The sequence below is a fragment of the Haliaeetus albicilla genome, chromosome 26, assembly GCF_947461875.1.
Source record: "Haliaeetus albicilla chromosome 26, bHalAlb1.1, whole genome shotgun sequence".
In the NCBI taxonomy this organism is placed as follows: domain Eukaryota; kingdom Metazoa; phylum Chordata; class Aves; order Accipitriformes; family Accipitridae; genus Haliaeetus; species Haliaeetus albicilla.
In genome coordinates this window covers 11,773,989-11,800,155 of record NC_091508.1, presented here as the reverse complement: position 1 = coordinate 11,800,155, position 26,167 = coordinate 11,773,989, and the positions used below count along the sequence as shown (strand labels likewise).

Genomic DNA, 26,167 nt, shown 5'->3' with positions numbered 1-26,167 from the left:
AAGCTGACTGTTTCTAATGTTAGAGCTACAAAGTCTGCCACCTGTGCTTATTTTTCTGTGTAAGTGAAAATCTGTGGTTCCAGGCTGTTGGTTAAGGATGGAATTCTCACTTCCAGCTTGGCTTCTTTTATGGCAGCCAACTAAATTAGAAACAAGCTGTCTGTTGGAGCGTGCGCGGTTAGTGACAGATTGCCAGGCTATCAGAGGAGACACAGCTTTTCATTCTGGCAGCCAGGCAATCCTGTTAAGCAGAGGCCTGTTTTTATTTCACTTTCAGTTTTTATTCATTGTCCTGTGTTTCTAAAACACGTTGGTACCTGCGTAACCTTTTGTCGCAGGATGCCTTTGCCAAACAAGCTAATAGATATTGCAGTGCTCTTTAAGGAGAGATTTTGGACCATCCTGGAGAGGATAGCTGTCTGCTGTGCAGTATGAAATGGCTTTGCTGAGACTTTGGGATGTTTTGTTCCAAGATCAGAAGCCAACAGCATCTTGTGTGTAGGTTTGTGAGCTGTGTGGGACGGTCTGTGAGCCAGTCTGGGTAAAAGGGTGGCAGACAGAAGATGCACACTGAGCCAGCTCCATTCATAGCTGCAGCTGGTCTTGGATCCCCAGTGGCTTCTTTTGGATTGGTACCATAAAACTCTGTCTTGCTTGTCTTCTGTTTAGCCTTTGTAGTTTCAATAAATAAAGCGAGCCATCAGTTTGGTGTTAAAATTAACTCTGGACAACACTTTGGCCGATGCCAGTTCCATGCTGCAAAGCAGGTCATGGTGCTTAGAGCCTTGGCTGGCATCAGCTGAATTTACTGCAATATCCCTTTTCTGACTGCCCCTCTCCTGCAGAGCCTAGCACATATGGAGACGCTCAGTCCTGCCTGTTGCTCACCTTTCTCACTTAGCCCACTGCAGCGTGTTTGCTGAGGTTGCAAAACCATGGAATATATTTCTATGATGACTAACTGAAAATATGCCCGAACTCTTGAGTCATCTGCGTATTGAATATTAAATCACTCAAGACTTGGATTTCTGCCTAAACCTGTGCACAACACTGTTGTATTGTGGAGAGCCATTGCAAGCTGTTCAAATGGAAGCTAACTGGGAAGTACTGGCATCCTGGGCCAAAACTAGGGGCCAGTAACTTTAAGTATCATTTGCGTTTTCATTAAAGTTAATTATTCACACTTTACAAGTGGATGCTGTAGAAGTGCTTACAAAGGTAGTATCTTCAGAAGTCTGACACAATTATTTTTTAATTGTTTTTAGGTTCCTTATGGGGCCTTTGCAACTTGTAAAGTCTTGCAAAAAAAGGTAATGTTGCAATCAGAAATTATTAGATAATTCTATTATTATGCTTGAGTATTATTGTTGTGTTTGAAATGACTGTATGTGGTTGTTTATATGTTGCTTCAGAAGAAGTTTGCTTGTAATGAATTTGGCTGCTTGTATGATACTACGTAGAGAGCAATTTGGGTAGACTAATCCTGTCTGTGTGCTTTGGAGCTAATTTCTGTCATGAAAGACGAGGTGGTTGTTTCTATATTAGCCTATCTAATGATATTTCTCATGTAAGAAACTAGGCTCTTGTTTAGATCTCGTGTTACATGTTTGACCTGTGAAAATGCATTTATTATTTTAATATTTTATATGATACTGAATAAGATACTAAGCTCTTACACAGCCTCCACAACTAAATCTCAACAAATGTGCTTGTTCCAGACAGCAGCATCTCTTGTGTTCATGTTTCAATAGGATTTTTCCTCCTCAGGTGCTGATTATTCATACGAATAATCTGACATCTTTAGTTCCAAAGTCCTGCAGCCTCCTGAGTCTTATAACCGTGAAGGTAATTGTGATTCTTAACAGTTAATCTGCAGCCTGTTTTCCTTGCATTCTAGCTGCATTAAAACACTCTAGCCCAAATAAATCCCATCTGTCTGTGCCAAGAATCAGTAACAAGGTGTGAAACCTGCCTTTCCTAGGTTTACCTCTCTGGTAGATGGATTGCAGTTACTGAGCGGTTTGTATAAAATCATAATCAGTCCCAGGACTCATTTATCCTCTTCATAATCTCACACTTCCCCCCTCAACAGCCTCTCACAGTGGGGGTCAGTCAGGGCTGAGTGTGTTATGGGGTAAATCCATCTCTCCTCTGCACTGGTGGGTCATGTGAACGTGAACGGAACTGGTGGTGGGTGACCATGGGTGGTGGGGCTGTATTGCTGTACCTGTCATACAAATGCTGAGGGCTTTCAGCTCCACCACCCTTGTGCTGTGGTTCCACAAGAGGCAGAGTCACTCCAGCAGCTCACCTCTCCCCATGGAGGAGGGTCTCCAGGTGTAGTCCTGTCCTCTCCCTGTGCCAGCACTGGTGTTGGAGCAGTTCAGCTCACTGATCCTGCAGAAAATGTCTTTTTCTGCCAGGCTGGCTCCATGGAGATGATTTATCCAGTTGGCTCATCCAGTTTTGTGGAACAGCTCCCTTGGTGTCACTGGTCTCCCTAGTCTTTTGCTTGTTTATTGACGTATAGAGGCTTGAGTTTTCAAAAGACCTACAAGAATTAAGTACCTATGTCTCTTTGAAAACTTAAGCTGCTTTTCAAAGCCCCATTGGAAGGAAAGTAATTTTCATTGCTAGATAATTCCTGACCTTTCATTCTTGCACCATGACTTCTTTTCAATCATCTACTCTTCCAGGTTCTAGACCTGCATGACAACCAGCTGGCATCGCTTCCTGCTGATATTGGTCAGCTGACATCTCTTCAGGTAAAAGATTTGCAGCTGCATCCCAAGTGTCTGTAAAGGGCATGTTACAGGACAGCAAGAATATGGGGTTACTGCTATTTGTTTTATAATTAATCACAACTTAAGTGATGGTGCTGATATTGTCAGATCTATCCCATTGACTTGACTGTCACTGTTGAACTGGCTTGTGGGAGAGGGAGAGCAGAAGAGCGGGAGAAGAGCAGGCATGCTGAGTTATATAGTCCCTGCTTAGTGCAAGGGCTGTCAGTCCAAATGGCTCCCACTGCCAAGCAGGTGCTATAAGTACGCAGAGCTGGAGCTTCCAGCCCCGCTGATTTCCCAACATATTCAGGTTTTACCATTCTCCCTTGTGTGATTATGTTGAGAACTCAGTGCAGCGTGTCATAGCAGACACTGAGGGTCCCCTCTGCTCGGGGTGAGCTGTAGGTTCAGTTGCTGCTCCTCTGTGGGAGCCGGGGTGGGGGAGTGCTGCCGTGGAGGGAAAGACACTGCTTCCCTGTTCCTGCATCTGGGTGCAGCACCTACTGCTGCTGTTGGCTGTGAACAGGGTTTCTCACTGCATGTGGTAGCTAGATGTACCCTGTATCCAGGGCTTCTGGATTTTTTTTTTTTTTTTTTAACCTAGAAAGTATTGTCTAAAAGCAATTTCAAGTTGTCCTTCTGGGCCTGAAAGTAGTCCCAACAGCACGGATGTGTAGAAGATCTGAGACTTATATAAAGAATATCTTGAATATTTTTTCTGTTAATACCTTAGGTCCTAAACCTTGAAAGGAATCTTTTAAAATGTCTTCCACAATCTATAGGAGACCTTGCCCAGCTCCAGATGCTCAATCTGAAAGGTATGGCACACGTTTCTTGCGGTGCTCTGGGCAAAGCACCATTTATTATCTAGGTCGTGTTGAGCTGCATTAGTAATTATTCCTTTCAACCAAAGCAAGCACCAAATGGTTTACACTATGAACGCTAAGGAAGAACACAAAAAGGATTTGAATTCAAATAGTTGGCAAGGCAGGAGAAATCATCTAAGCTGAAAATGTTTCCTAAAAATTCCCTGAGTTACTTGGAGTAACTAGGGTTGTTTGGCTGCTTCTTAGCGAATGCACACACTGTCTGCCTTGGTTCCCTGCCATGTGGTTCAACTCATGGCTCTTGGGTTAAACTTGCTCCGTATGATGTTTTTGTTCAGCTCATTGCCTTTTCTCAAAGGAGAGGTTGTTGGGCCATCGTGCCCCATCTCAACAGCTGAAAGCTTACTTGTGTGCCTGCACACGGACAGCATTTGAGAGCCCCAGCTGCCTCATGCCTGCAGCAAGGGGAGCCAAGGGGGCTGGAGGCACACATCTTCCTCCGGGAGCATGAGACCCCCCTCGGGCTGGGAGCGCTGTGTGTGCCCTGCAAGAGAAGTCCCAGGCCAGGGTTTGCCCCGCTCTGGGTAATGATTTAGACCAACCCAAGAAATCTGTCTGTGCAGATTCAAGTGTAAGAAAAATAGCAGGTCTTTGGCAGAAGCAGTTCAGTAAAGCAAGCAGAGCAGTCAGCCTGGATAAACTGAATTACAATTAAGTCCACCGACACCCGGAGCTCGGTGACGTGAGCCTGTGTAGCCCCACCAGGTTTGCACAGCCCTAACACAAAGGTCACAACCATACCTCTTTTCAAGACTCCTGGGCATTTTCCAGATATGCAGTGCCATAAATTCGGGAGAAAAAGGAGACTTTGTTACAGGGAGCTGTTGCTGAAACAGGGAAGGAAATGGAGGGCAAGGAACTTGGAAGTGCAGCTCAGTTCATTGCTGTATCTGTCTGCAGCACCTGGCCTCTGACCCCTAGATGTGCAGTCCCACACTCAGTCCCCTTTCTCCCATCTCTGGTACTTGCACCAAAGGGAAGAAGACTCCATGTTACGAATATTCTCCTGATGAAGAGCACAGATCCAGCCTGCAGCAGTGACCTCAGCTGAGAAGTTCGTTTCGGTGTGAGGAACCACTGCTGGACCTGTGCAGTGGGGCTGTGTGCAAGTAGATATTGATGCCCATTTGCCTTGGTGGGCAATGGCAGCCTCTGGAGTTCTCGTGTGACCCACAACAGCCCCGTCCCGGTAGTAGAGTATAGAAAATGAGTCATACGTATGATTATGGTTTGGTGTTCCAGCAGATGAACTTGCTGGGTCCTGCTTTGGAGAAGTTATGTGGTACTAAATGACTTTTCTCTAGGTAACAAGCTGAAGGAGCTGCCTGCTACCATGAGCGGCTTGCGGAGTTTGCGCACTCTGGATATCAGTGAGAACATGCTGCAAGAGCTGCCACGGGTGCTGGCTCACATCCGCACGCTGGAGGTACGCAGCCAGCCAGCTGTGTCTGTCTCTCCCCTTTGCAGGCTGTTTGTTCTGCTGCAGGCTGCTTCCCTTCCTACTTGCTCAATACGGTAATAAATTTAGCGTAGAAAGTGAATTTTTAGGGCTTGGGCAGGACCCACTGTGGGGGATTGTAACAAGGCTATATGTGGTTCTTGGTGTCCAAAATAGCTTTTGCATACTGTTCCTGCTTTGATCTTTTCTGATCACTTTTTGCCGTGGCTTAATCATGACAAAAGTAATCTACAGGGAGTGAACCCCCAGGTATTTTTCTGCCAGGGCTGTCTCTCAGAGCATGAACTGTGCCTGTGGGCTCAGGTTGACTCAGCCGCTTTCCACCAAGGCTGATTCTAAATGAGCAGATGGGATATTTCCAAGGAGGTTTTTGCCTCCATTGCCGTGAGAGATCTCTTGACTCATCGTCAGCCTCTGTAGGTTTCTGGCTCCCTGGAGTGCACATTCAAAATGGAACAAGCATCAAGATTTTTATGGATGTGTTACCTTCTGGCTGCCAAACTTGTCAGTACTGAACTGTGCAAATGTCAGGCAATGAGGCTGACTCAGACACCAGCATGGAGGATGTGAATAAGTGCTCTCACAGCATTAGGCTTCACTTCTCTTGTGGGCAGTTTCTGAGGTGAGGAATCTGTGCAGCTTGCTCCCCTGTGCTTGATAAAGTGGTTCCTTTCCAGGCCTTCCTGCTATGCCCTTCTCTACAGGAGGCAACATTAGGTCCTTTTGGTGGCCACAGTAGGACAAACCAGCAAGTGGTCCTTCCACTTGTTCTTATTGGTACCCCTCTTCTCTCTGTGTTCTTTGTATCACCATCCCTTCCCTGGATCATGCTTAAGGGCTTCAGCACACAGAAATTAGTAGAAAATTTCTGTAATCAAGAAGTGCCGTGCCCTCTTGTACTTAAACACAAAGTAGACATGTCTGCATGAGGGAGATGTTCCACTGAAGCCCAGAAGCTCCCAAGTAAGAGACAGTGGAGTCACCTCTGAAAGGTGTCGAAACACCCAGTGGAAATTCAATACAAACTCATATTTAGGCTAACATGAAATTATCACTCCATAAATGAAACTTAGGGAAGCTGCAAGGATAACTGCAGTGGGACTCTGGCTGGGCCACTAGAATAACCTGCAGCTCTGTGTGTTCTCTTTTGGAGACGCTGACCTTGGATGCTTCTTCCATGACCTACCCATCACCTGATATTTGCAGTGCAGGTACAGAGTCCATTCAGCAGTTCCTCTGCAAAGGTAAGCCAGAAGAGTCTGTGGATGGTAGTGAGAACTTGGGGGACTGTGCTGTGCTCTCATTAGGTGCTGTGGCATGTTCAAAGATTGTATTAATGAAGGACGAACATCGGGTTGGCTCTGCTTGGGGTGGTTTCTCATGCTCTGCACACATGGCAGGCTGGTCAGTGAGTTATGTGTCTTTACTGGTAGACAGCAAAACAGGAGTCCTTCCTTGAGACTTGCTTCTTGCTGTCAAACTCAAATTTATAATGGTTTTGTAAAAACACCAGAATAGCTGAGTCAGAGACTGTCTGAGTGAGTGTAAGAAGCCATTGCATCTCCCTGTGATTTCGTTTTCTCATTTGTATTTTCTCAAGTGGGAGAATTAGGCATTGTCCAGGTATAGCTGCCTTGGGACAAGGAGATAGACTCAATAGTCACTCAAGGTCCCTTCTACCCTTATTTTCTATGAGAAAGGACTTGGGGGCTGCAGACTGATGGTTTGTTAAGAGAAAGATGAAACCAGATGGAAAACTCAGAGGACAAAGGTAATGTGCTGTGAGTTTGTAAACACTGAGTCTAATACAGACAGGAAGGTTTGGAAGAGGTTTTATGCAGGGGAAGTACCTTGCCAGACATTGTGCGAATCCCTGAAATAAAAGGGCAGTCAGAACTTACTTTAATATGGGCAGTAACATTTGCAGCCCTGCAGAAGTCAACATGCCTGTACCCATGTGAAGGAAGCATTTCTCTCTGAGCAGGTTAGCTTTGATCGTCTTCCTGGTGGAAATGGGGTGGCACTATCTCCTCTCAGAGCTTCTTGTTGTTAAGCCTGCCTGAGCTGAAGGAGCTCTTTTGGGTGCTCATCTGTGTGTGGGGAGAGGGAGCACAGGTGGAACCAGTGTCACACACCAGCCAACCCTTGGCCATGCTGCCAAAGAGGTTTAAGCACTAAATGTTCCCATTTTGTGTCTGATACCTTCCAGAATGTGGAATTGCATACTACCCTCCCTCGCAGTATCTACTCCCCACGCTGGAGAGTGATGGAGGAGGAACATCAGTGGATGGGCTGGACAGGGCAGTGCATAAGTACTTGGAGGAGGAGAGCGAGTGGCAGGTGAGGCTCCACTTTGTGTGAAGTTGTGTGAGAGGGTTTTGGATTTGTCTCTCTGCTCCATCGGTGGATCTCACAGCACTTAGCACATCATCCCTCATCACCTTCCCTGCCACGAGATGTGTCTTTTAAGGTCAAGAGAGCATCAGTGCCCAGAAGCAGGCATAGCACTGTGGGTGTGGGTGGCTCATCTCCTCCCTGACAGCTGGGGATGGTGTTACCACTGCTGACTCCTGGAACACACATCGTAAAGAACTGTCTTCGTCCTTGAAAGCAATGATGCAGTCAAGGGACAGGGGTGACAGTGTGACACAGTGTGTGCAGCATGGTAATCCATGCATTTTTGGGGGAGGACAGCAAACTGCAGAAAAACCTTGTGATTCCCAGCCAAGTGCTAAGGCATGTCCAGCCCTACCTGTGAAAGGTGAAGCTAGGCATGTAATTATGATAAGCTGTGCTAATTGCTGTGCTGTTTAGCAAATACAAAGTAAATTTCTTTGACCCTGGAGAAGCATAAATGACAGGACTTTGTGGCTATGTTAACCTTCTTGTGCCTCTGGTTGATGTCTTTGTTAGGGGAAGATAGAATGTGGGCTAAAAATATATACAAAATATTGCTCCTGGGAGTAAATGTCTGCTGATATTGCTTATTTTTCAGAACAAATTCTTGGATTATGAGAAGAGGAAGGTAAGGATGAACCCCTGAAAATGCTTTGTCTGCAGAATAGCTCCACTTTTTTTTTATTGTTTTACCTCCCTTTATCCGGTTTCTCAGCCAAAACTGAATGTTTTGAGAACTGAGTTCTTGCAGACCCCCCACCCCGAGCTGCTCACTCCTCACTGCAGAAGGCAAGTGGGAGTGTGGGCGAGTCTGTGGCTGACTCGTCTGACACACACAGCCGATGAGCTGCAGTCTCTCTTGTGAGTGAGCAGTTCCAGTTTACATCAGTCTGTGTTTGCAGAGTTGGATCTGGGGGCTTTCACACCAGGTGGCAGTTTTCTTGACTCTCTGTGCGGAAAGCTCAGTTTGTTTTTCACATGAGGTGGGCAGACGTGTGTGAGCAGTCCATGCCCAGACTGCTCAGTATGTCCATGCCCTGAACTCCAGCCCCTCAGTGACTCCTGCCTTGCCCCTTTGGCTCATAGTGCCACCATTCCTATTCTCTCCTAGCGTTCCTTGTTTCTGTCCTCCGTTCCCATCACCTGGCTTCATTTTTAGTTTGCTCTTTTTATTTCACTGGTCTTTGTCTCTTCCCCTGTGCAAGGCTCACTTTGAAATAATCAGAAGCTCCTGTCATGCAGTTCACCTCTCCCCTTGGCTAGAGCTGCTCGTAGCTGGCTGCTGCCTTAACTCTGTTGTCCTCAGACAAGGGAGTCCCCTTGCCATCTGGAATTGAACACGACCTTAATTTTGTCTTCCCTCTGGGGGTTTGTATCAGCTGTTTCAGTTGTATGGGTTGATGCCCAGCGACTTTGGCTTCATGACTTTGAAAAGAGTTGTGGGGAGTTTGGAGACTGTCATAAAGAGAGAAGCAGCTTCTGCTTCACAGTTTTTGGGTTCACAATTTTTGGCTTCCATCCCCTAGTCAAGCATCCGGTTTGCCGTTAGGCTTGCTTACTTGTAGTCGAGGGGATTACTGTGCCTCATTTTACGTTTTTTTCCAGAATTTGTTCTTGCTTGGGAAGGAGCAGAGCCGGTACTCTACTGATTTCTGGCATTCATCTTTCTTCTTGCTCCTTTCAGGAAAAAAAAATGCAAGAGAAGCTGGAATTTGAACGGCGCCTGAACATGGGGCAAAGAGAACATGCTCTGCTTGTTCAGCAGATCAACAGTCAGAAGGATGAGATACTGCAGACAGTGAGAGAAGTAGGTCTTCTCTGGGCAGGCCCTGTACAAGACACTGCCTTTCTTAAACTGACCACTTTCTCCTTTGGTTCTCTCTTGCTTTGGCCTAGGACCAGATGAAGCTGGAGGAGGGTCTGACGAAGCACCAGCGCTATTTGGAGCAGGAACGCCTGAAGCTGCTGCAGCAGTTGAAGCAAGCGGAGCAAGGCATTGCCAGCCGTATCCAGAAGCTGCTAGAGGACAACAAGAGGTAGGGTCCTGGGGTGTCTTGCAGTGATCTCTCTCTCTTGGGGGCTTGTGTTTTTTTGTCCCATTCTGAGTGGTTCATTTTGCGCTTTCTGAGTGTTACGGAACTCGTCAGGATTGAAGTCTGTTGCTGGTGCCTTTGCTGTTGAACTGCCAAAGTCCCATTTAAAGGAAGTGGAATTTGACACCTTAAAAAATTGTGTTTCACACATATGTGTGCTGTCAGAGTTTTGCAGTGCTGTGGAAAAAATTTGAATTCCTCATGGAAGGTGCAAATTTGAAGTATTTGAAGGTACCACTGCCTAGATCTGCTGGATCTCCTGCTGGGCTGGTGCTGACGCAAGGTTACCAGCCTGCTTAAAGCTGTTCTTCCGTGCATGAGAAGCAAAGTCATTTTCTGCCCTCTGGGGGAGTAGGATGTCCTGCTCAGCTTGATGAAAACCTCTTGTTTTATCCTTTTTTAGGCAAAAACAAAGTTCAGACATTCTGAAATCCTTGGAGAATGAGAGGTGAGTCTCCTTGAAATAAGCTCTTCTAGAAAGGGGCAAGAAGCTAGGAGGAGGGCTGGGACCTTCCTTTCAGAGCCACCAGTCTGAATCCACCTTAAGTCAGGGGAGGTTCATCTCATACCTGCAGCTGGTTCTGGTCACCGTTGGAGGCAAGACACTGGACTAGATGTGCCTGGTCTTACCCAGTCTGGCAAACCCCATGGGATGGCGATTTTACCTCTCTTTCATCTCTGAATGGTCTTAGCTATGGAGTTGGGGAACAAAACCCTGTATTCCACTATCAAGGACTAATAGAAATCCTACATCTGTTGTTAAGCAAGGCATTTATGAAGATGGTCCAGTAATGTGCACAGGCTGGGAGGAATACATTGAAAGCAATGCTGCTATTCAGCCAACAGTCTGAGCTAGCTTTGCCACCAAAAGTGGTTGTCCCCAACTCTCCCCTGCCTATATGCTGCTCCCTCCCTTCAGCCAACTGTTTGTGCTGTGGCACAGTAAGCTGGATGGGGACACTGACCTGGCTGAAGATTATCCCTTTGTATGTCAGATGGTTTTCCAGCCACACCAGTTCTTGATCTGTTAAGTGGTGCTGTGTGTGTTTGTCCTGGGACAAGGACAGGTGAGGTGGGAATGGAGGCCAGGCTGCTGCTTTCAGTGGCACTGCTCACTTAGGTCAGCTTTAAAGTCCTTGTCAAGCCTCAAGAGAAAGGAAAGCAAAAAAAGGGACTGGCATCATGTTTGGTGAGAGTGTATGCACGTTGCATAGGTGTTCTGTTTCTCAGAAAGATCAGCTTTCCAGTCTAAGAAGCAATTGTCCTCATGGTTTCATGCAAAATTTATGTTGTCTCCCACAGTCTTAGAGGTTCCTTACCAAGAAATCACCGAGACTTTTGTGTCTCTGATAAGCACATGGCTTTCCTGAGCAGGTGGCAGGATGAATCTGCCCCGCTTTTAGGCTCTGAGCTGAGTGGGTGGAGGAGAAGTGAAAGAGTGCTTGTTTGAAGGAGTGGCTGAATTGTTCTTGTTTGTTTGGCAGAATAAGGATGGAACAGCTGATGGCAATAACACAGGAGGAGACGGAGCATCTACGCAGAAAGGAAGTGGCCTGTAAGTCCAGACAACTCCTTGGGGTGGTAAGGTCCAAGAAAGACCTGGTTCCTCTGGAGATGTATGGAATAAGTGGCAACCATGTGGGAGATGCTCTGTCACGCACACATTCTTGCTGTGTTGCTTGGTGCAGTGGGGCAGAGCTGTAGGGGGTAGCATTGCACATGTACTATATCTGATCCACTCCTTCCACCTTCAGCTCACTGCCGGTTCCCCTTGAGGTGCAAGCTATGGTCCCTGTGTAGCTATAGCATGTCACACAGTGAGTTTGTGAGAGTGGATATAAACACGCAAAGTGCTTCATATTTCAGAGGTACCAAACAGATGTTAACTGATCCATTTAATGAAGCAGGAGGCGTATAGTAAAAAAGAATGGTGCAAGGGAGCCTTTTCTGCTCATGATGACCAGGAACAGATCTGCAGGGGTTTCAAGGGAAATGGGGTGTGTGTTGTCGCCCCAAGGATGGGTTACTCGCAGTGGGACAGGCAGAGCTGCAGCCCACCTGAGGGTCGGTAGGCAGTGACAGGGCTCCTCTGAGCGCTGAAGAGATGTGAGCACAGGCAGAGTGGAGTTTGCTCAGCTAATTTCCCAATAAATAGCTACGATTCTTGCAGCTGAATGAGTCTGCTCTGAATGGATGAAATGGAAAAAGCAAGGACTGGTTGGAAATGAGAGAGAAGGCACTGTTAATTGCAAGTGATTGTAGCAGCAGTGGTAGATGAGCACCTATTCTAGACACCCGCTCCTGATGCAGACTGACAGCACTTCTGTCTTCTAGCTGCCATGCAACAAATGCTGGCTGAGAGCTACAAGAACAAGCTCATCCAAATGACCTACGAGTCTCGTCGGCAAGACCTTGTCAACCAGGCCTGCTCCAGGTACAGTGGGAGGTGTCTGGGGCTGGTGGTACTGTTGTAAAGTCCCTTTCTTTCCAGCAGTCTCCAGTGTAATTCCCATATATACACCCAGGAACTCCTGCAGCCACTGGAATGCAGCAGGACAGCTGTGTAAGAGCAGGTGACAATGCAATTTAAAGAAACTGTCAAACTTGATTAAATGAACCACCTTCTAACCACAAGAATATGCATATTAATCATACTTTGGATGAACTATTACTTTTTTACACTGTTTATTTTACTTTATACATTTTGCTAAATATGGAGGATGAAATTAGACTGGTCTTCTTCCTGTTTTGTTAGCCAGTTCAGTGTCAAACTGTAGCACAGAACTCCTTTCCTCTCCTCCCAGGGTTGTCTCAAGGATGCTGTTTGTGTATATGTAGGACTTGTTGCATTGCTATAGGTACAGAGAGCATCTCTGGCTCGCTCTATTTACAAGAAGATGAGAAATTTTAATCTGGTGGTGTCTGGCACTGAACAGAAACAACCTTGTGTGCCTGTGACCTGCCCAACAGAGGGCAGTGGGCAGACACGGACCTACCTGCAAGTGCAGGTAATATATGGCCACATTGTCTGGGTCTCCTTCATCAGCACACCCTTTCCAGTGCAGAGTACCAACGTGCAAATTCATCACCTGAGCAGCTTGCTGGGGCAGCAGCAGCCCCTGTTTGGACTTCAAGCTGTGCACATGCAGGTAGCAGTGCTTCTGCTCTGTCTTGGTCTGTGGTGCAGGTTTGGTTTGGTTGTGGGGAAGGAGGTTTTAAATCTGTTAGCTTTCAGCTGTGCAGTGCCATGGCTCTTCACCCTTGTTCAATAACAAATTCTACCTTTCCTGGATTCCCTGTTGTCCGCTTTTCCTCTTGTTTGCATCAAGAGTCTCAGACCCAGCAGTAACTCCATGGCAAATCCATCTTCTTGCAGCCTAGCTGAGATGGACCAGAAGTTCCAGCAAATCCTGGCTTGGCAACAGCTGGATCAGAACAAAGCCGTTAGTCAGATCTTGCAGCAGGTAGGCAAGGGAGCAAACTGCTTGCGGGGGGGGGATCATGGGAAAGCAACTGCATGCAAAAGCAGGATTGAGTGGATTACAGGAGCACAGGAGCAGCAGTGACTGGGCTGCGTGCAAAAGTTATTTTATTTAACACTACGTGCTAAACTTTGAGAATCTCTGGTATTCTAACAAACTGACTTGGGTGGTTGCAAGAAGAATGTATTTATTTTTTAACTAGACAGCAAATTTTCAGAAGACACAGTAGCACAGACCGTGGGAAGCAAAACTGGTCTGATGATAAATAGAGAGGATTCTGAGACAGAAATCCTGTCTTTTTGGCAGGTTGCCTGGGTGACTTGGGACAGGCTGCCTACAGGAAGCATTTTCAAAGCCTCTGCTCCTTTTGAATACCTCATTTTGAACCTGAGACCTCTGCAGCTTGTTTTTCAGAAGTGCTGGGCAGCCATGCCCTGTTGCACAGCCTGGGTGCTCAGCACTGCTGGAAATGAGAGGTGGGGTTCATGCAGTGTGTTCAAAATGTGTGTTTGAAGAACGTGAATAAACTTCTGTGTCTGTCTGTAAAGTGGGTTTTACCTTTTGGGACTGTGGGATCTAAGTCACGGTGTAATCGGGACACTGTTGCCCAGAGGAAGCAGTGTTCAGGTGCTTGTACATGAGTCACTGCAAGGTAACAGGGTTTCTTAGTCCATTTGCAGCTGCATCAACAACCTCACTAAGCAGGATTTTGCCTGTCCCTTAGATTGAGATGCAGAAAGCTGCCTTTGAAGCTCTCCAGGTGAAGAAGGATCTTATGCACAGGCAGATCAGGAACCAGGTGAGTCAGCAACGGAGGAAAGAGCTGCCAGGAACTCAGCTCATACCGCCATTCGATGAGACACTTCTGAGGAAGATCAAAGTGCTGTGAGCGTAGAGCAGGGTCTGGAGGAAATGAAGAGCTCTTTTATTGCTAAAAGCTCCGTAACAAAGCATTGGGCAGTATTGGTTAAACTACAGTCTCCCAGCTCCATAGGAGGGAGTGTCAGTGCAGGTTTTAGATTTGTGGAAGTAGTGGAATTGCTTCAGTCATCTCAGCACTAATGTGGATGAAGTGCTGGAGAGTGGTTGTTAGAGACAGACCTGCATTGGCTCTGTGGGGGTGATCTGCAATTGCAGCTACGATTTCCTTCAGGTTGTGTACTCAGCAGGGCTGCTGTTTCCACATGAGTCCACTGCATCTCCATCCAGCACATCGGAACTGCACTTTGTGCCATAAGTTCACCTTTTCTTTCCCATTCTTGGCCTGCCTTTCTGAGCTCCATTCTGCAGAAGATGCAATGCGATAGTCGGGGGGAAGAGCAAGAGCTGGTGGAGAAAGTAGTGGTGGTTGATGCACGAAGATGGGAAAGTAGTGGTGGTTGATGCACAAAGATGGGTGGCTGGTTTCTGACACGGTGCTCCAGAATCTTCCCTCTTGTGATCTGACACTAGCAGAAAAGTCTTGGGTCAGCAGTTGGTGGATAAGCTTAAGAGCTTGAATATATTGAGTCACTCAGTGACCAGTCTCTGCTAGAAACCTTTGGATTGTGCGTGCGCAATCCAGGAGATGAATCTAACAACTCTCCATTGCTTGAGTTCATCAATAAGAGCCCTGCAGTTTGCTTGCACTTGCTCTGTGAACAAAGGGAGTTTGTTCCTTGATACCATAGCTGGACCTTTTACTGTTAAAATCCATCCCACCTCACCAGCATCCTGCACAGGCAGTGAATGAGCAGGAGTCCTGGATACTGCCTGCTGCAGAGCCCCGGTGTCGGCAGGGATTTTGTGGTCAGTGGCACACATTAAGCAGCGTGGCCTGGGGATGGTAGATGGCCTGGCAGATAGGTGAGCTGGGCTTCCATCTTGGCTTTGCTGTGGGATCTTGGGCAACTCACTTCACCTCTCTGTGTCTCAGTTGCCCCACCTGAAAAAGCACGTATCATTATGGGATCTGCTGGACCATCTAGAAACCAGGACCCTGCCCCAGTTGATCTGCAGTTTGAGCCCTGGTGTTAGGAGGACTTTGACAATCAGTTGCTGCCTTCCAGAGGGGCTGCAAAAGGTTTGGCTGAACAAACTGATTGCAATGTGCTTCTAGACTTGAACAGAAGGTGTTTAGAGTAGAGAGACAACTAGAGAGTGGGGAACACAGCTCCTCAGGCAAAAGACAAAGAGTGACCCTAAAAGCATGCATCACAGAAGGGCATTAGCAGGCTCCCAAACTTCTGGGTGGCTCTGCAGTGCCATCCCTCCCAGGGCAGCAGTTAGACCTCATTTTAAAAGAGCATAAATTAAAGTAATTTCAAATGTCAGTAAAAAATGTTTCATCTTCTGTTTAGATTAAATTAATAGAAACAGAGTTATTGCAGTTGACACAGCTGGAGTTAAAGAGGCAAGAACTGGACACAGAGACGCTGCAGGTATGTAGGGCTCTGGGGCTGCCCCACCACCCTCTCTTTGCTCTGGGATCGCAAAAGCTCCACTTGCTTCTTTTGCTCCTTGCAGTTTCCAGATGGTTTTACGCTTAGTCAGAAGGGTACTTACCCACAGGACACCACAAAACCCTTTTTGTCATGGTAACATGGGAACATTGCTGCTGCTCCTAAACATCTTGATGCATTTTCAGGGGAGAGACAAACAAGCCGGCCCTGATAGCAATGGGCAGTTCCAGGTTTGCTGGGTGGGGAAGGATTTTGCGATCCTTTTGGCTGTTCCAGAAACACCTGCCTGCCGTGCATCGCATGTCTTCTTAAATTTTTGTGTTGTGTTTTGTTTTTAAATACAGCTGTCAGCTCTCCCCCTTCATTTCTAAGCCTTGTCTCCCAGGCTGCTCTGCCCCACCATCCCACCATTTGATGGGCTGACTTCATCAGCAGTCACACATTGAGAAATACCAAGTTTGGCTTAAGCAGCTTGGCTTTAAGTTTTGTTATTACGCCTTTGCATCAGTTGTTTTCTTGTGTGTGCTGTTTGCCAGATAAGGTCACCTGTTTAGTGAGCCCAAAATCAGTAGCAAACACCATATACTTTTCAAGGGTAGTGCACCCAGCAGGCTGTTAAGCACTGACTTAAGACAGGATTGGCTCTGAGCCCTGTGCTGGACACCCTGAAGTATAAGATTTGGGTTATGCTACCCTAATTCATGCAGCTCCTCCATATAACGCTGCAGTGTTGGAGGCCTGATGGTGGGGGACCGCCCGAAGTTCATGCAGGAAGGACCAAGGAACCCCAGGCAGATGTAGTTCAAATGACACTGGACTTGGGTGATTCCTGTTAGGTGACCACAGGAGTTCCAGGGGAGTGCAGAAAACAAAGCTCTGCCCTCGTACCTGTCTGCAGCCCAGCAGGTACGTTTGCAACTTCAGCACCTGATGCTAAAAAACAAGGCAAAACCAGCTTTATCTCTGGATGCCCCCCTGCCATTTGGTGGTCTACAGCCCAAAGGTTCCCTGCTGTGACTGAGCCTCCCCCCCCGGCCAGTGCACAGACAAGTGCCCACAAAGTGCTTCGGCAGAAGCTTTTCTGCAGTCATGCTGGGTACCTCCCGTACAGCAGACAGTTGCTTCCTCCCCCAATACACGGATGCTTTAGTAAAGAACTTGATAAATCATTGGAAAGCAGGAAGCATTGAAAAACACCCTGAGAAAGGGAGGCGTTTGCGCCAGTGTCTTGCGAGGTCATTCTGGGAGAGTGATCCCAGTGGCGTGTTCACAGTGCAAGTGGGCAGGAGAGCTCATCTCAAGGTTAGCTGAAGCTGCCTGAGTTTCTCGCCCGGAGCAGCTCCCATGTGTCGTTAGTTGTCCCTCTGACCTCTGCAGAGGTCCTGACGCAGCAGAGCTTTCCTGCCTCTGTCAGGGCACAGCATCAGCTAACGGTGGGGTTTGCCTGTGAGAGGCAGGCATTCCTGTCTCCTGCTTAAACAGAGGACCTTGTCCCTGTGTAGGGTCCAGATGCAAATCAGTGAAGGTTTCCCCGCAGTTGTTCTTTAGGAGGTCAGCCCCTTAACAACATCTTGTCCCTTTGTCCGTGGACATCTGAAGGCCTTGTGGCCGATGACTACTGGCTTCTGCTCAGTTAACGACCCTCCTAGCAGGTATGAGCTAGCTGGGACTGAGCCATGCAGAGATGCCACATGGTCTGACGTTCCTGAGACAATTAACCGCTCCTCACTTCCCAGCGGTGTGGCTGCAGCAATCACTTACCTTGCCCTGGTACCTGGCAGTGCTTGCTGCGAGACCCCAATGAAAGCAAGCTTTCCAAAGGCACGGGGAGGTTGTTACCTTATCTGTCCTGCATACCTGCAGGCTTCTAGACCTAGTTTCAGGTGGTCTTTCTCAGTTAAGGAGGGGGACCATGAACACTTGTAATGCCATTGACTGAACTTCTGACGGAGTGATGAAGAGCTGCTGCAGGCCAGCGCAGTCTGGGGCTGCCAGGGATGTGCTGGGGGTTGGCAACACCAGGTAATGGTCAGTGCAGGACCAAAAGAAATGGGTGCAGCTGGGGTCTGCCATGCCAGCTGCTAGGAGAGGGTTCAGGCTGTCTGCTCAGCTGGTCTGAGGGCTTGTGGAGCACAGGGCTTCCACATCTGCTGTGACTGTTTTGGATATGGTAAGTGCTTTGCTGGAAATCGGGGCAGGGTGATTTCTTGCAGCTATATGGTATGGAGATGTGGATGCCAGAGTCCTTCTGTTGCAGGGGACGATCACAGAGCAACGCCAAGCACTCGGCTACCTGCTGCAGCAGCTGCTCAAAGAAAAGAAGCAAAGGGAAGAAGAACTGCGACAAATACTGGTAACAAAGGCCCCTAATGAGGTGCTCTAGATGAGGAAGCGCATGGGCTGGCTGCATGGAGAGAGTCTGTGGGTCAGCATGGGGATAAAGGGGAGCAGAGGAGGGCTCTGAGGGGTTGTGTCCAGATCCAGAGACTAATTTAACTTCAGAAAGTGCTAATGTAAGCTCTTGGGGGCCCAGTTAGCATCACTCCCTGGTGCAGCATGAGGCACCATCATCATCATCAATCTTCCCCATCAGGAAAGGGAGTCATAGGGAGGGATGATCACAATCCCACAAGGTCCTTGTGTGTGGCCTTGTAATCCTGGAGACCTGCAGACTCTCCTGAGCTTCAGGAGACCATGTCCAGTGTCTGGGGCAAAGTGACCAGAGGGATGCACAACCCTAGACTGAGTGAGGGGATCAAAGTGGGATCAGCCTGCAGAAAGCCAGAAAAGTCCATCCTACCATAGCTGTACCCATCGCAGTGCTCTGAACTGGCCCTGCGCAGCCCAGGCTGTTGGTTTCCCCTCCTACACATCCAACTCGGGCTACCCTAAATACTGCTTGCAACGTTATCTTGGGCTGTTGAATGAATGAGTTTGTTTTTCAGCTGGAAATGGAGGCAAAGAGTGAAACAAAACAGGAGAACTACTGGCTGATCCAGTACCAGCGTCTGCTGAACCAGAAGCCCCTCTCCCTCAAACTCCAGGTCGTTGCTGCAGTTAATGCTTTCACTGTAGCTGTGCTTTGCTCTGCAGAGCATGGGGGGGAGCGAAGGCAGCCTTGCCTGGACCCACAGGTTCAGCTAAGGAAGGGAGCAGGGCACAGACCCCTTGCACAGGCTGACAAGCTGAGGGAGACCCCGGGCTGCCCATCGTGCTCTGAGCGGGGCTGCCCAGCAGCCTTCTCTCATTCCTGTACATTGGAGGTTATGGGGCAGCCCAGGTCTCTAAGGAGCCAACACCTCAGCTGTCTGGCACCAGGAGCTGCCATCCCACCCTCAAACTGCTTGCCAGGAGCAGAGGACTCACTCTGAGCCCCTTCCAGGCAGGGCTTTTTGTTCCGGCTAAGCACCCAAACAGCTCTGCTTGGGTCCCCAAATTCCCCTGTAAATCTGTCTGAATGCACCAACTTCCTGTCCTTTCCTGCCCTAACGTATTAAGCCAGGACTTTGTGCTGTTAAAATACCCACGGGGGTGGCCACAAAGGGATGGATCTGAGCTCTGCCTGTGCTGCATATCAGCTCGAGTTTGCAAAGCAGGTGCTGTTGCAGACATTGGCTGTGAAAACGGTTATGTTTTATTCTTCCCAAAACACAGTGTTTTGAATCGTGCTCGTGAGACACGTAGGGCCAGAGCTCCTCCGGCTGTTGGGCTTTTGAGCTTTAGTGTCTTCAGGGATGCAGAATGCTTCGAGCAGGGCAGAGGGCAGGAATGAGCACACTGCTGCCTGCCTTGCTGCTCCCTGTCCCTGTGTTTGTTCTCGAGAGCGAAGTCTGGGAGCTCACCTTGTGTTTTGCAGGAAGAGGGCTTGGAGCAGCAGCTGGTGAACCTTTTAATCGAGCTGTCTGCTGAACAGTACGTGCCAGTCTTTGCACACCACCGAATATCCTTGCAAGCACTCAGCACCATGACTGCCAGTGACCTGGAAAAGGTACAAGACAGCAGATACACAATGCAGAACAACACCAACTGAACCTGCCCTTTCTCTGAGCCCAGCCATGCTCGTGGCTATGCCCATGGCAGATCTGGCAGGAGGGAGTGTTGGTGCTCCTTTGTGTCACCTCCCAGCAAGGAATGGTGCCAGTGCTGCTCTGTGCCTTGTCCCAGTGAGCGAGAGCTCTCCCAGAGCACTTGCAGGGAGAGCTGTAGTTTGGCTCTGTCTTTCAACATGCCTCAGATGCTCTTTGTAATAGAAATGGCGCTGGTGGAATTCCCTTATCTGGCTTTGACACCTAATGGAGGTGCTTCCCTTGGCATGGCCGGGTCTTGCCAGCAAGGCCCAAGCGTTCGCAGTGTCCCCTTTGGGACATAAGTCTCCTTTCCCCTCCAAGAGCTAACAGCCCTCCTCTTGCACCACAGATCGGCGTGACAGAGACTGGCCTGCAGCGTGCCATCCTCAAGCGAGCTCAGGATATCCTGGCTGTGGCCAAGATGATCCCAGGTACCACCAGTTCTTTTCTGCCTGGTCTTTGATACATACACTCGCAGCAGGTACCTGAGCCTTGAACAGAGAGATCTGCAGGGCCAGATGCCTCCCTTTGGGGAGTGGAGCCATGCAGGGCTGGTCTGTGAGGAGGAGAGGCAGGGCAGGGAGTGCTGGCAGAAGTCGGGGTGCACTGTCAAGCTGGTCCCATTGACTTTCCTATTTATTGGAGCCCTGAGCACCCATCTGCCTGCAGCCATCCCCATGCATGCCAGGTGGGTAGGAGATGGGCAGCTCTCCTGGTGCTCAGAATTCCTGCTTGTGGTTGCAGAGCTGCTGAGGACGGTGGATGCTGAGGTCCTTGCAGCTCCAGAGCCCAGCACTCCCTTTGAGGAGCCTCCTAGCCCTATGGTCCTGATGGCTCCCCCGCTGCAGTGGGAGGAGAAGAAGTCGGAGTGCGTTGTCTGCATGGAGCAGGAGGTGAGACCCTGGCACATGTGTAGTGCTGGAGCAGGGGGTGGAGTGAGGGCAGCATCCAGCACATCCCCCCAGTATCTGTGTCCCTAGCCTGGCCCTGAGCAATGCCTGGATGCTCATCCCTCCAGTTCCGGAGCACAGCCTGGGTTAAGCATTGCAGCAGAGAGGAGGGCATAGCAGGGCAGGGCTCCTTGCAGGCTTGGGAAGGAGTTTGCCGAGCTCCTGTGCCAGTCTGTCCACAGAGCAGCCGTGGGAAGCATTTGAGGGGCTGCTTGGTCCAGCCCTGACCCGTGTTCTTCCCTCAGGCCCATTCCACTTGTGCTCTTGGCACAGCGCAGACCCTCATGCACACACAGCAGTGGGCTGTGCCCAGGGATGGGGCTTGGGCTTCAGGGCTCTGCCTCCCATGCTGTGACACCCCAGGTGATCCCCATCTTCTCCAGCCCCATTTCCTCCTGTACTGGAGTATGGTGGTGCTGGGATGAGTGTTACGGGACAGCAGCACTCTCCATGGCCTCTCCTCTGTCTCTTCCCCCAGACCCAGATGATTTTCCTGCCCTGTGGCCATGTCTGCTGCTGCCAGACCTGCTGTGAGCAGCTGCACACTTGCCCGCTGTGCCGCAAGGACATCACACAGCGCATCCGCATCTTCCACAGCAGCTAGACAGGGTGGAGGATGGCGAGGCTGCCCAGCACTGCCTCTGTCACCCCTTCCTGGGGTGATGCCCCTCTCCTACTCTGTGTCAGTATTAAACAGACACTTGCACAGCATGACCAGCACTGCTCTCCCCGTGCACAGCCCCGGGCTGGCTGCCAGCTGCACCCAGGAGTCTCAACATCCACCATGTTCCCCGATGGCTTCTAAGCCTCTGCCTTGGGTTCCCTCTTCATCTGCATCCCCTCCTCCTGCCCACCCAGCATCGTCTTGCCTGGGAGCACTGGGTGATGGAACTGGGTGCACCTGTGGCCCCTCCTTTCTGGCTAATGTATTTGCCTTCAGAAATGCCCCTCACTCAGCAGGGACACAGTTAATGCCATCTCTGAAGCCACCGTGACCTTGCAGCTCCCCTGCTGTGGCCGGGAGCACTGCCGTGCTCCTGCATCGAGACCTGTTGCCCAGAGGTGGGTGAATCTCCTGTGGGAGGACTCAGCCAGGGGCTTGCGATGCTCTGGGGTGCTGACAGTGCCTTGCACCTATGTCATGACAAAGGTCTGGGGCTTCTGTTGTGGAGATCCACAGGAGTGTGTTTGGGGCTGCAGCCATGGGCAGCAGGTGCCAGAGCAGAGCGAGGAGCTCTCTGACCCCAAATTTGTGCTGGTGTTGTAGGGGAGAGTCTGCAACGGCCCCAGCTCCGGGACTTGAGGGACTCACTCAGGCCAGAGGAGGCCAGTGGGATCCCTCATCCAAAAAACACACGCTGGGAGCAGAAAGTGTTGCTGCCACCTGACAGCCAGCACAAGTCCAGCAGTGAGCGGGTGGGCTGGGGCTGTGCCTGGCGCAGCTCTGCATTGCCTCTGTGCATTGGCATGTGGGTAGGTCTCCATCGACATTAATAAGTAACAATCCCAGTGGTCTTTTCTCTCTTGACCTTGAAGTATAAAATGCAGAGATAAGCCTGGTCCCACCACAGCCCTCCCCCCAGGAAAAGCTAATAAAAAGCAGCTGGTTTCTGCTGGTGGTTGTTTGGTGCCTTTTTCCTTCTGGAGGGGGAGGACACTTGAAAGCTAGAGGCTGCGGAGCGGTGGCAGAGCTGCCACGTGCCCGGCTGTCCCGGCATCACCTCCTCCTCTCCCACATCAAACTGGGGACAATCTGAGGATCTTGGACTTCTCCAAGGGTGTTGCTCGCTGTAGAGCAGCCCTGGGGATTTCCAGGCAGCGGGAGAGCTTGAACCCTCCACTAGGGTCACCTCATGTGTGCTGTGCTCGTGCAGAGCGTCCATGCGGGCCACGTGCATGGCCTGGTGGTGGTGGCCGGTGCGCAGTGCAGTGTGCCACCCGCAATCCTGGGGGACGTGCCGCAGCGGTAGAGTGGGACCAGGTCGGTGTGGCCCTGGCTGAGCCCTTTGGCACAGTCCCGGGGACATTTCCCTGCTGCAGCCTCTGCATTTGTGTTGAGCTGCTGCTGCACGTAGGAGCCAGTAGGTCCCATCCAGGGACTTGCTGGGTGCTTTGGTGGGGACCCGGCAAGGGGGACACACGTGGGAGCAGCTGGTAATTGGAGTGCAGTAAGGGGGGGGCCCTGGCAAGGATGCCCTAATGAAGGCAGGAAGGCTCTTGGAGGGGCTCACCCACCTGCACCCTCCCTGCTCCCCCTTGCCCAGCTGGGGTGCAGGCAGCAGAGCTGCTTGGCATTCCCCAGGATCGGGGAGGAGGAAGGAATCAGATGCCGACCTGGCAGCGGATGAAGCACAGTGAGAACACAGCAGTGGTATGTCCCAGCCATCCTCTGCAGAGCTGCAGGCCTGCAGAATCCCCCACCCCGCACCCAGCTCCCCCAGGGCAGCCAGGGACCACGCTGGGAGCCCTGCATCTGCGGCTGGAGAGGGAGGAGAGGACCCCAGTTCTGCTGGCTGCCCTGTGATCTGCTCAGCAGCAGCGCTGCTGCAAACTGCCCCCTCCATCCCATCCCCTCAGTGACTGCCGATTGCCTTTGTGCCCCCAGGCTGTGCTGGGGGGGTGGTAATGAGTGACAGGAGCTCAGGGCAAGGTCCGCTGCCTACCCGTAAATAAGTGCTAGTCTTTCCCGGACCATCGGCAGTGCTGGGCTGCCCTTCGTCCCCAGGGCCACTGCAGCCCCATGTAGCTCCAGGGCCAACCCCCCTCAGCCATGTATGGAGACACCACAACCCCTGGAGCATCACCTGGGAGCCTGGGGACTGCCAGCTTGTCCCCACAAAGTCATGCCCTGTGTCACGCCAGGCTGTGCTCAGGCATTTTCAGAGATTGGGGGGAAAAAAAAAAAAATGGGAAAAAAAAAAAAAAAAATCTTTGTCCTTCACCCACATCCAACCTCCAGCAGCGCAGGGGCTATAGTAGTTTGCAGCCACCCTTTACTTGGCAAACATCTCATGCTGTCGGCATGTCCCTGCCTGCCAGGCTGACCTGAACCCTGAGTTGGTTGCCAGGTGAGACATATGCCCCAGGTCTGGCATGAAATGGATGCATGGGGGGGGCTCTTGTCCCTCACTGCTGAGCCCATCCCAAAATAAAATACCAGTAATAACCCCCCCCCCCCCCCCCATTCTGCTTGGAAAATATTGAGATAATGGATTTGGAAAGGGGAAGGGGAAGAAAAGCAGGTTTTTTTGGGGGCAGCCCCTTACCTAGGGCGGTGGAGGAGGAGCGTGTCGGTCCAGTGCCCACTGGGCACCCTGGGGCCAGACTGAAGTTCAGCACGGGGGGTGGCCACCCTTGCCCACCCCCCCAACACCTCCCCGGCCACGGCCATCACCTACCTCCCGCCTTCAAAAGCAGCGGCAGCCAGGCTGCGCTCGCCCTAAGCGCCATGGCGGCAGGGCTGGAGGCCAGCGGGGAGTGCGGGATCTGCTACGAGGCATATTGGGGTGCCGGGGGGGGCCGAGCCCCCCAGCAGCTGCCCTGCCGCCATTCCCTCTGCCTGAACTGCCTGCGCAAGCTGGTGTGCCACGCTGCCACCGTCGCCTTCGTCAGCTGCCCCTTCTGCAGGATGGTGACGCTGGTGCCCGAGCTGGCTCTGGGTGGTCCTGGGGCGATGCCAGCTTCAGGGACCCCACGTGGGGAGGAGGAGGAGGAGGAGGAGGAGGAAGGCAGCATCACCCCTCCAGACACCCGCCAAGCATCGGCACGCTCTGTGGCTGTGGAGGTGGCATGCACGGCTCATGCCCCTGTCTTCGCAGTGAGCGGCATGGTGTCACCCTGCGGCCTCCGCCGTGGCTCTGAGGCACCCGGCACCTTCGTGCTGGGGCTGCTGGGGCGGGGGCTGCTGCTGGACACGCAGCCCCCCCTTGCCTCCATGGAGAACCTGCGCCTCGGCTTCGCCGCTGGTATCCTCGTCCTCATCGTCTCCACCTTCTTCCTGCTCGTCTTCCTCAAGTAGGTCCAGATGGGGCAGAGGGGCTCCCCTTCCACTCTGCAGCAGCCCCTACTGCTGCCCCTGGGGCAGCCAGGATGGACCCAGCGGTGGGTGAGGGACTTCTCAGGCCACAGACAGCTCAGCCCCAGCCAGGCGGGCAGGGAGAGGGCTAAGGCCAGGGCTCCCAGGATCCAGCCCAGGCACACGGGGGCTGCAGGACACTCGGCTGCCCCACACATGAGCCCCAGGGCATCAGACTCTCTAAAAATTAACTTATTGGAGCGCTTTCCTTTACCCCCTGGGGTGTGGCTGTGCTCGTGTTGTGTTCATAATGTTCCTGGCATCTCCGGACCCTGCGGCGGCAGCTCAGCGGGAGTCGCGGCATGGGACCACGCACGCTTGCTGATGTCACGGTCCCAGAGGCTGGAAAATTCCCCCGATTGTGCTTCAGTCCATCTCATCAGGCAGCAAGGATGGGGTAAAAAGGGATGGGAAATGTCCCATAGTGCTTTTCTGTGGGTGAAACTGTTCAAAAGCAATTTAAAAAGCCTTTTCCCCTTGAGAAGAGAGCCCGGTGTTGTGCACGCAGAGGGACCGAGGCAGCTGAGGAGGGGCATAGCCCTGCAGAGACACAAGACATTAAAGACAGATGTGGGCCCAGCGCTGTCTCTGGTTGTTTTTCTGTGCATCTGAGGCAGGGAGAGTTTTGCACCGAGAACAACACACCACCTTTGCTCTCAGCAGGCAGGGGAGGGACTGGGTGTGATAACCACGGCCCAGGAATGAAGGAGGGGGTCCTCACCTTCCCCCAGCCCCTGGGAGAAGCAGGAGTTGAGCCCCAACTCCACCCAGCAACGCCCACTCAGGCACATCCTCAGCAAGGTCCCTCCCTCCATGGTACACCCATCTCCTGGCCACAGATCAGCACCCAGAAGCAGAAATAGCCCCTTCTCAGCCCCCCATGACAGCATCAGCCCCCTCCTCAGGACCTAGCACCTCCATGATGCCTAGAGCCTGCTGTCCCCAAAGCAAGCCCAGAGCTTTCTCATGTTCTCCTTTCCGGCACCCAAGGCAGGCGTGCACATGGGCACAGAGGACAAACATAATTTATTTTAGGTCCTGAGACTGAGCCAGAAAAAAAACCTGGGAGCTACAGGCCTGGGTCTAGGGAGATGCCAACGTGGGGAATCGGTTGTGTTACCTGCTGTGCCTGCTTTTATAGGGACAACTTTCAAATTTCAACTCCTGCACCCCAATCTGTGCCCAGAGCAGACAGGCAAAGCAGAGCCACGATTTAGCTAGGACACCTGCTGAGCAGGCACCCTCCTGCATCCACAGAGCCAGCTGCAGGCTGCTGCACATCCTTGCAAGATGCCCAAGGTCCCTCTCCCCTAAAGCCTGACAGAAGACCAGCAAGTAGATCCCTGCCTACACCACCATTATCTTTTGTATTTCAGCTTCTCACACCAACACAGTACAACGTGACAGCCTGAGGAGCCACAGTCACAGCACAAAGGGGCCTTCTCTCCTTTCCCAGGAGAGGGTTTTAACAGCAAGAACACTCCCAGAAGAGTTTCTAGATCAAATTATTCCTGATTTGAGTCAGAGCAG

General features: G+C 50.9%; 1 protein-coding gene across 4 annotated transcripts in view; it reads left to right on the top strand.

Moving 5' to 3' along the window:
* LRSAM1 (leucine rich repeat and sterile alpha motif containing 1) overlaps positions 1-22,184 on the top strand; it is a 28,927-nt gene extending 6,743 nt beyond the window's left edge. For 2 of the 4 annotated variants that reach the window (XM_069771363.1, XM_069771367.1), the window contains 22 exons: positions 1,266-1,310; positions 1,768-1,845; positions 2,697-2,765; positions 3,520-3,604; positions 4,978-5,099; positions 6,286-6,376; positions 7,342-7,472; positions 8,128-8,157; positions 9,214-9,336; positions 9,426-9,565; positions 10,026-10,070; positions 11,107-11,177; positions 11,957-12,056; positions 12,999-13,086; positions 13,829-13,903; positions 15,444-15,524; positions 17,803-17,898; positions 18,491-18,589; positions 19,402-19,533; positions 19,962-20,043; positions 20,357-20,505; positions 21,041-22,184. In XM_069771363.1, the coding sequence (XP_069627464.1) occupies positions 1,266-1,310; positions 1,768-1,845; positions 2,697-2,765; positions 3,520-3,604; positions 4,978-5,099; positions 6,286-6,376; positions 7,342-7,472; positions 8,128-8,157; positions 9,214-9,336; positions 9,426-9,565; positions 10,026-10,070; positions 11,107-11,177; positions 11,957-12,056; positions 12,999-13,086; positions 13,829-13,903; positions 15,444-15,524; positions 17,803-17,898; positions 18,491-18,589; positions 19,402-19,533; positions 19,962-20,043; positions 20,357-20,505; positions 21,041-21,166 (2,058 nt within the window). In that variant the 3' untranslated portion in view covers positions 21,167-22,184. Of the gene's footprint in view, positions 1-1,265; positions 1,311-1,765; positions 1,846-2,696; positions 2,766-3,519; positions 3,605-4,977; positions 5,100-6,285; positions 6,377-7,341; positions 7,473-8,127; positions 8,158-9,213; positions 9,337-9,425; positions 9,566-10,025; positions 10,071-11,106; positions 11,178-11,956; positions 12,057-12,998; positions 13,087-13,828; positions 13,904-15,443; positions 15,525-17,802; positions 17,899-18,490; positions 18,590-19,401; positions 19,534-19,961; positions 20,044-20,356; positions 20,506-21,040 lie in introns of all 4 variants that reach the window. The other 2 variants (XM_069771364.1, XM_069771366.1) reach the window with 2 other exon arrangements.
* Positions 22,185-26,167: the final 3,983 nt, after the last annotated feature.